Source organism: Dendrobium catenatum, unplaced genomic scaffold (genome assembly GCF_001605985.2).
Source record: "Dendrobium catenatum unplaced genomic scaffold, ASM160598v2 fragScaff_scaffold_9, whole genome shotgun sequence".
Taxonomy (NCBI): Eukaryota; Viridiplantae; Streptophyta; class Magnoliopsida; order Asparagales; family Orchidaceae; genus Dendrobium; species Dendrobium catenatum.
The window spans coordinates 2477018-2486461 of NW_021318471.1; the positions used below are offsets into that span (position 1 = coordinate 2477018).

The 9444-nt window shown below is 32.6% G+C and overlaps 1 protein-coding gene across 1 annotated transcript in view; it reads right to left on the reverse strand.

Annotated features, from left to right (window-relative positions):
* Positions 1-5791: 5791 nt before the first annotated feature.
* The window catches only part of LOC110110262 (diacylglycerol O-acyltransferase 2D), a 17283-nt gene continuing 13630 nt past the window's right edge, over positions 5792-9444 (reverse strand). Inside the window, exon 9 of the mRNA XM_020841652.2 lies at positions 5792-6121. Coding sequence (XP_020697311.1) covers positions 6020-6121 — 102 coding nt within the window. The 3' untranslated portion in view covers positions 5792-6019. The remainder of the gene's footprint in view (positions 6122-9444) is intronic.

Genomic DNA, 9444 nt, shown 5'->3' on the forward strand with positions numbered 1-9444 from the left:
AGAAGAAATCTTCCCTGAAACGATCGGAGAGCCTCTCAGCGAAGGGAGAAACGCCGCCAAACTCCTAATCCTAGCAGAGCAGAAAACATCTTTTACATTGATAAATTCTTTCAACAAGTTGATGATCGATATATTCTAATACCTATGTGGCTTGATATAGGCATCTATTCGATGACTATATTCTCTACATCTTGATTTAAATAAATCTCCTAAATTTCTAATTAGCAGTTGATTAATTATAATTTATAAAGAATGAATGATAAAAATGTAGTAGTATTAAAGTATAAAAATTAATTAATTTCATTAAATAATAAACCAATAGTGCAAAGGAGGAACGAAATCAACCTCTCTTTTGAGGATGGATAAAATAGATTTGTGAAATATATAATATTATGTATGAATTAGAAAAAAAAAATTCTGAGCTCTTTCTTGTTCCATCCATAATGTAGTCTTGCTATGTATAAATATAATCCGAAAAAAGCTGGTTCTGATTAGAAATGAAAAAAAAAGCATGATTATGCACAAGAACCTCTAATTAAGATGGGATAAAGAAAAATTAAAGCTTCATTTGAGATGGCTTTCTTTAATTATGCTTTCTTAAAACAGCTTCCTAGTACAAAAATTTCACTAGATAGCTGCTTTAAGAAGCAATAAAAAGTTGTCCCAAACGAAACCTAAGTATTATTGACTTACTCACGCTTTGCTCTGTAGTAGCCATCTTCGCACTTATCTACCGTAACGGCAAATGGTTTATCCTACCAAGGGTCCTTAAAAGCAATAAAAATGTCTAATTTAATATTATAGAGATTCCTTATAAAGATTACCATAAAAAAAAACTGGTCCAAAGTTCAGCACATGAATAGGCAAAATTATTGTTGGCAACAAGTCAGTTGCATACACGCTGTATGCTTCAATCTTCATGGGGTGGTACTCGAAGTTGTGAAACTTGCACCTCAATGATCAAATTGGGCACCTGTGCAGGGATGGAACCCCTTTTAAGTCAGGGGCTGCCACCCTTCAAAGTTTTAAAATACTATAATCTTTAGACAATTGTCCTCAGCAAATAGTAAATATAATTTATCATTTTATTTATTAATTTGCATTCCAAAAATATCCTTACAACTAAAATTTATTCTGGAGGCGCTACCACCGAAAACTCTTGCAGGGGTGCTGCCCCTTGACTCAACAATCTGACCGGGCAGGTCAAACTCCGCCAAGGGTAGCTACCCCCTTGGATCTCCGATATATCTGTGAAGCATATGACGATTGAGATTATGAATAAATAGGGGTCGTTATTGACCTATTTTCTTGTAGTGAGGGATTGAGCCAAATCTAAAAAACACCAACAAATACTTATAAATTTATCCCCTAAAAAATAAGACTTATTCTTCCCTGCACCTATGCATCACATGAGATACTAATCGCTCTGTCAAAACTCCAAAAATGTCGGTTTGAAATTTTTTTTATAGAGGGATAGTTTGGAATATTTTGGATATTTTGTCCCCTTTAAAAAACATTTTTACTCTCATTTTATCAATTCTAAGCATCTTTGTCCATCTCCTACAAAAAAAAAAAATTATTTATCTTGAAAAAAAGAAGCCGGATTCGCCCTGATTTGATTTGAGGTAATTAAGGGCTTAAGTCGGGACTAGGGCCTGGGCTCCGGACACTAAGGCCTAGGCTCCGTGACATCACAAAATCTCCTGAACGTGCGTTCTTTGCTTGAGTGGCGCCGGATTTGCTGCTGCTTCGTGACATGCACCTGAAATCCACTAAAATGAGTGTTTGTGCACATCAAAAAATATATTTGAATTAATATAGTGGAATTCTTCAATTGAAGCAAAAATAATATATAAAATCAAAGATCTAACCCCAAAAAAAAAATTACTAAAATAACACCTATTAAAATCCATCATGTATTGTTAATGTCTCTATTTTATATCGATTGTTTCCTCAATTATAGGGAATGAACTATTTGTAACATATGCATATGATAGTAAAATTGTAACACCCTACGATACCCATTATCAGTAACATAGAGTGCCACAAAATTGAGCAAATATTTATTCTTTTCGTTTAAAATTTCACATCATTTGCATATTCATATAAAAATATTCAATGACAATTATATTTAATGAATAAATAGAAGCATCTAGTAATTTTATTTACGTCAGATATATACTTACAGAGCCACTAAAAATTTCAAAAGATAGCTTACATACTTAATAAGAAGACATCACAAACACTTTTAAACAAAAAAAAATAAGTTTTCAATACTTGCCTTATCAGTCTCAACTTTATCTTTTCTCTTCCCTGTAACAACGCGAGTATATAAAAAAAAATTGTGAGCTATGAGGCATATAAAGTCGTTCTGCTTCTTACTCTACCAAGAAATGACTCTCCTCAATGATACTAATCTCTCACAGCCACCGTTCTCACACATATATTTCTCTCAATTAACTTATGTTTCTACTCACAAGATCCACAAGCCATGCTTCCCACTTCCTTCTACACATATGACCGAACTCCTCCGAACAGTCGATCAGTTCTTCACAGCACTGTGTCTATTCATGCACCACTACAGAAAAATCATCCATTACCGACGGATTTTACGAAAAAATCAACTGATAATAGGCGATTTTTCTGTAGTGCACTATGTCGTGTATTATAGGAAAATCATACATTACCAAAAGATTTTTCAGGAGAAAATTATAAATTTTTGGTGGATTTGAAAGCTTTATGGCAGATGTCCGGTGAAATAAATTTTGATGGTAAAATGTGCGTGGCAAAAATTTTCCATTGAACAAAAACCAATTTTCCGACTGAAAAAGACTGTCAGAATAACTAAAAAAATTAATAAAATAAAAAACAGAGATCACCAGGCCTCATGCACGTAATGCCCGCCAGCAAAAGCTACCATGCCTGCCCTTGCTGTGATTCAAATTCAAGACCTGCTCGGTCTTAAGATGTCAACCACTCTGCTGGTGTAAAATGTGTTAAATAATTAACTTTTTTATATTTAAATAAATTAATTTCATAATAAAAAATTAACAAAAATTAAAATAAGTTATTAATATTAATATTAAATTAGTTAATAAAATGAAAAGTTAAATTTTTAAATAAATAAGTTAAAGTTAATAATAATAATAATAATAATAACATTAAAGTTATTAATAGAATAATAAGTTAAAGTTATTAATAAATAATTAAAATAATTATTACTTTAACAGCTTAATTTTAATTATTTAAAGTTATAAAATTAATAATTAATAAAAATAGGCTATAAAATTATTAATTAATGAAATTATAAATATTTTTCTTTCAGAAATTATTAAAAATACTTCGGAAACAAATTCGCCAGAAAGCAGCCGAAAAATATTCCTGAAAATCAATTGAAAATATTTAATCTTTATCACTTGGAAAGCCGCCATAAAATCTGCTAGAAATTAGTGATTTTCCTACAGTGGTGCACTGCTACAATCCTATAAAATTTTCAATATCTAATATTTACTTAACAGAAACTTTTGGATATTATAGAAATAATTTTAACTATCTCAAGTCTTGTGATTTTTTTTTGTTGAGTTTTATACATAATTTTTTTTACTGTGTTTTAACCATTTTTTTCTCTATGCGTGTTGAATCATTGTTCAAAACTAAAACGTTAAACTCTCTCATTCCACTATCACGAATATCCTAGCACACTATAGCTTTTTAACAGGTAGACCTGAAATTTATTGTATTTGCTTTAAGATGAGTGGAATTCAAGTTCTTTATGCATAATATTAATCTCAAAATAAATTTAATGTTTTTAAAATCAATCATGACCAATATATGTATATATATATAATAGAAATAAGATTGTTTTGCATGGTGGGAAAATAAAATATATTGTTTAGTTTGAAGATATAAGAATGATAGTGAGAATCTGCTCTCTCATGCATGCTATGTTGATATGTTAGTTAAAAGTTTTAACTATCAACAAAGAAATTTTGAGTTCAAAGTTTATATATGTGATGTATATGTAAATTTATCTTAATTGATTTAAATCCCAAAAAAAAAAAATCTTCTTTCTCCATTCAACTGCAGCTTTAAATTTTCAATTACCAAAAACTTTGGCTTCTAGTATTTTGTTACTAGCATTTTTTTTTTTTGAGAAAATTTTGGGGCTAAGCCAGTATATTAATCAAAAGCAATTACAGAATAACAGGTCAAAAAACCGAGACCAAAGCAAAACAGAACAAGGGAACTGAACAAATGACAAGAGAAGAAAGAGACAAAAACCAACATTACATACAGATCACCACAAAAATATAAAAGTACAAAAAATAGTTGTGCAAACTAAAAAATGCTTCAATAGTAGTTAAATTATTCTGTGCGGAGGTCGGACGCAGAACGCCGTCCGAAGACCAATTAGAATACGCCACGTTAGTGGTATCGAGCTGCGGTACCGAGCAATACCGAGCGAAGAGGCGACGTGACGCATTCTAATTAGTCTCCGCACATAATAATTAATCCCAATATTGTTTACCATGATAAGAAGGATGATTAGACGTGTAATGCCAAAACTTTCCAAGGTTTTGAATAACTATAAGGTATTAAACTGAGCTGATCAGTACAAATCAGATGGAATCAATCCATTCTTTATGATTCACTGAAATCAGATTCTATCCAACACTTTTAAACGTGAGATAATTGTGAGAAAGTTTGAAACTGGCCAAAATCCAAATTTTAACTATTGATAATGGTTGTAGATTCTTTGAATTATTGCTCTCCAAATTGTATAGATGCATTTTATCATTGCCTTTGTACTTTTCTTATGGGGGAAACTGGAGATGAAAGACAAATTATAGGTCCTACGAGGCTACGATGCACTGAATTAGTTGATATAATATGCTCACTTGTAAATCGTTTCAGTTTTGACATCTTGCAATGACTACTCTTGGCTTAATTTTGGCATCTGGCAGCTTAATAGTGAATCCCTGACATCTTAGACTTTACTAAAGAAATAATAAGTCTGTAAATAGATGCCAGCTATTTGATTTAGGCTTCGTTTCTTATGGCTTTTTTATTGAATCTTAAAACAATTTTAAAGTACAAAAATTTTAACTTTTGTACTAAAAACTACTTTAAGAAGCAGTAAAAAAACCGTCCCAAACGAAGCCTTAATTTTCTGTTATTATCGACAACAACGTTGTAAATAATGCGAACTATTTTTATGACATATTTGACTTCATTATGATAATAAATGACAATAATCATTTATTATAAAAGACTATAATTTTTTTCAGTAATATAATATTGGCCCAAACAAATGAATTTGATAAATAACATTATTATTTCAATAATAATTATCTAATTAACGTTGCTATCAAGATAATAATGAATCCAATCAGTATAGATTTCCTACCCATGCAGTCATTTCTTCAGGAATTTTTTTATGAATTTTAACAGATAACTGTGCCTGTCTAATCTAAGATTTATTCACCCAAAAAGCCAATTGGAAGCAAATGGAAGAGAAGGATAGCACAATGGTTTAGAGGTCTAATCATTATAAAAAGCAAGATTTTGTTCGCTGTTATCATATTTGATATGAATATTTAACATATTAAAAAGAACCTTCAGCTTATCTGGAGTGTCATCAGAACCTGAAGGCTGGAGGATCCTATAATACATAGCTATGAGGTAATATGAACTCTATTTCCTCAATGATAAGGTTTTATTCTTGGAGAAAAAAAATGGAGAGAATAAAATATTCTTATCAAACAACCAAAGAACCAAAATTAATAGAAAATTATGAAATAGAGAATCAGATTATTTGCAAACCAAAGTAACTGAAGTCTGATTACTTAAATTCTAGCAGAAGATCCTCAATTATTTGCAAACCAAATGGTTGGTTGATTATCTTGGCAAATATTAACACAAGCTCTCGAAATTTTACAAAGTTGATCAAACAAGCTACTTTTGATTTCATAATGATCCTGACCTCTCAGATTGGAGACATTGTTGCAGTGCTGAAAAATCAGAGAACTCTCAGCTTGAGGTCAGGATATCCAGCTTTAGCTTTGTTCCTTTCAAAGAGATCTTCCATAGCCGAAATAAACTGTTCTTGCACTTCATTTATCTATCAGCAAGCAAAAAATGCATATGAAATTCTGGAACTGTTTTGTTAGAGATTAAATTAACACAATTGAGATTAGTAATTCTAAAAGTTAAGTATTATATAAGGAAAAATTTAATATTTGATTAATTTAACGTTCTGTTTGGTATGTATGAGATTCTCAACTTGGAGCGATAATGGATTAAAGAAATAATCCCAAGACTCTCTTTTTCATGATATTTCTATGATAAAAGTTACACTATTTGTAATGAAGGTGGTAGACATGCAAGGAAGAAAACATACTTCTATTTTAGGAAAGAAATAATGTTGTATAAATACATTAAAATAATATAAATTATTCCGAAATTCATGACCGGTCGAAAGGAATCTCTTTCTTTGTAATGATTCTGATTCTGAAGAATCATGCATAAATGCTCAGTTTAACAAAAGCTAATCCAGGGAATATCGTCGATTATGATAACTAGAATAATCAGACAGACATGATGAGTTAATCTGGATTTTTGAATATTAATCCTCATAATAAGCTGAATCAAACACCAAATTATTTCCAAACCAAACAACACATCACCTAGTAGTTGATTCATCACTAGGACATAATACTAAAGCCATCACTGTACATCCAAATATCAAAAAAACCTGATTCAAGTTGAGTCGAATCCAATTCATGATTAATCAAGTCGGTTCAAATCAAATTAATTCGATCTATTTAGTTTCATATTCGTTGGTTAATCAGGGAACTCACCTTAAACAAGAAGCTATGAGCAAGGAACTCATCCCAATAGGAGAATAAAACGTAGCAACTGTTATCTATGCATTCAACCTTGATGATTACTGGAGGGATAACTTCTCAAGGAAAACTATTGATTAACTAGGCTAAATGACTATCAATATATACTAAGTCGATGCATCCTCAAAGCTCAACAGACGATTTTATCAGGTTGGATCATCTAATCAAGACACAATTGTTGAGATTTCTCTTATTTTCTAAATCGCAATGTACGTAGCTAATTTTGTAACACTCAAGCTTTGATAATTATCTATTAAATAATCATATTTATTATTCATCTTATTTAAAGGTAATATTTAGTATTCGCATATCAAGATTCATACCCAATATTCATCTAATTTGAAGACAACAGTTAGCATGTGTGCCTATCAATATTCATATATGATATTTGTCTTATTCAATGTGATTATGAAGTTATATTTAGTATTTAATAATGATTTCATTTGGTATTTGGAATTCTTTTATTTTATAATGATTGCATTATAGTTGATATTTGTTCTCTGAAGTAAGGGAGATTTGTAATCGATATTTGGTACTTGACATTTCATATTCACCATTAAAATTTTTGTATTTAAAATTCATTCACAAAGTAATTAAAAAAAAAAAAAACTCGGACAAAAAATAAATTTATACAAGTGAAATTTTATTGCTTATAACTTTTTACAAGTATAGAAGTAAACTAAAAAAAGAGAAGAAAAACTACAAATTATTCGTCAATTGCTTGTTGAACTCTCTTCGTCACTGCCTTCTTCACTGGTCTCGGCTCTGCTATCAAAGCTTGGAAAGCATCCTTATTATTGTACTTAATTTGAAGTGATTCTTTCTCCACAAGCTTATTAAGATAGTTCACACCTTCGATGAAGACAGGACTCCTTGGAATTCGGGTATTTTGGTGAGAATCTTAAAGAAATTGCCGGCCGATATCAATGTTTTTTTTTTTTTATCTCATGCATCAGCCTAACTTAATCCTCGAGCTTTGGTTATTTCTGAATGGACAATTTCCAAATCTTGTCTTCTCCTTTCAGCCATGGAAGTTGCCATGACAAGTGTTGTATCTTTGCGATAGATCTCATCCTTCAACTTTTCAATCGACAACTTTTTTTCTTTTTTTCTCATCATTCAGCAACTTGCACGAGTCGGCGACCATTCTCTAAACCTTTTATTGTGGCATTTTGCCTTGCTAAATGATAAAGCATCTTCTTGTAATTATTCATCATTATGTAGTTGAGTAGTTCACATTATGTAGTTGAACTGATAGCTAGTTGCATTCACCTTTAACATAGCAAAATAGAAAATACCAGCTGGGATAGCAATCATATTCCTAGATTGAGTTTGAAAAAATAGCTGATTTGAGGTCATAAGCTTCGGACTAGCACTAGGCCCCGCGCTAGCCCGGGTTAGCATTTAGGGTAGGGTCGGGTGACCCGGGTTTTTTGTGGGTCAGGTTCGGGTTCGAGTTCGGATTTCAGACCCGTTTATGTAATCGGACACGAAAACCCATTTTGACACCCCTGGTCGATGAGGAGAATTTGCACCTAGATGTGGCGGGGGTTTCCATGAACTCAGTGATTGGGTTTATACAAATCACACCATGAAGGTGAGAGGATATATAGGAGAAGAATCAGTGATAGTTTTGGTAGACAGTGGGGCGACCCACAATTTCATCTCCAACTAGGTGATGAATTGGTTGGGGCTAAAGCTGGTTGACACCGGCTATTTTTGAGTGATGATGGGAATGGGAAAAGTGGAAAAGAGTAGAGGCATTTGCCCAGGGCTGATGGTGATAATGTAGAAGATCCAGGTGAGGGGGGATTTCCTTCCCTTGGAGTTAGGGAGCACATACATAATTTTGGGCATGAAGTGGTTGCAGACCATGGGGGAGACCAAGGTAGATTAGAAAATATTGACTATGGAATTGATCATGGGAGGGAGGAAGGTGAGGATCGGGGGGATCCTAGTTTGTCCAAAATAAGGGTTTCTCTTAAGACCATGGTGAGGGCAATCTAAAGAGAAGAGATGTGATTCTTATTGGAGCTCCAGAGCTTTGAGGGAGGGGAAAGCATGGAGAAAGTGGACGAGGTTCTAGAGATAGTGATGAGGACATCGATCCAAGGTTCAAACAGGTGTATTGCCGGAAGCATCACAGATCGACGGCCACAATTCAGAGCTTATATTTTTAGTTATTTGCATTTTATTTTATGTATTCCTTTTGTACCCTTATGTTGAGTTGAGTCATGTTGGGGCCCTGAGGGCAATTTAGTCTTTATTTCTTCATGTTACTTGAGACCTATATATATGGGTCTTTTCTCTTGTAATAGATAATGAATATTTGAATGAAAAAATTTGAGTGTTTCTACTTCTTCTTCTTGCATGAGAGCTTAAGAAGGGAGAGAGCTCAAGGGGAGCAAATCACAAGGCCCACCGGTCGTTGGAAGAGTCCGCGGCTCGTGGTTAGGTTTTCTATCTTCTCCTTCATATTCACCTCCCTCTTCTTTCTCCTCCACCACAAGAAGACCCCTTCCTCTTTCCCAAACCCGCC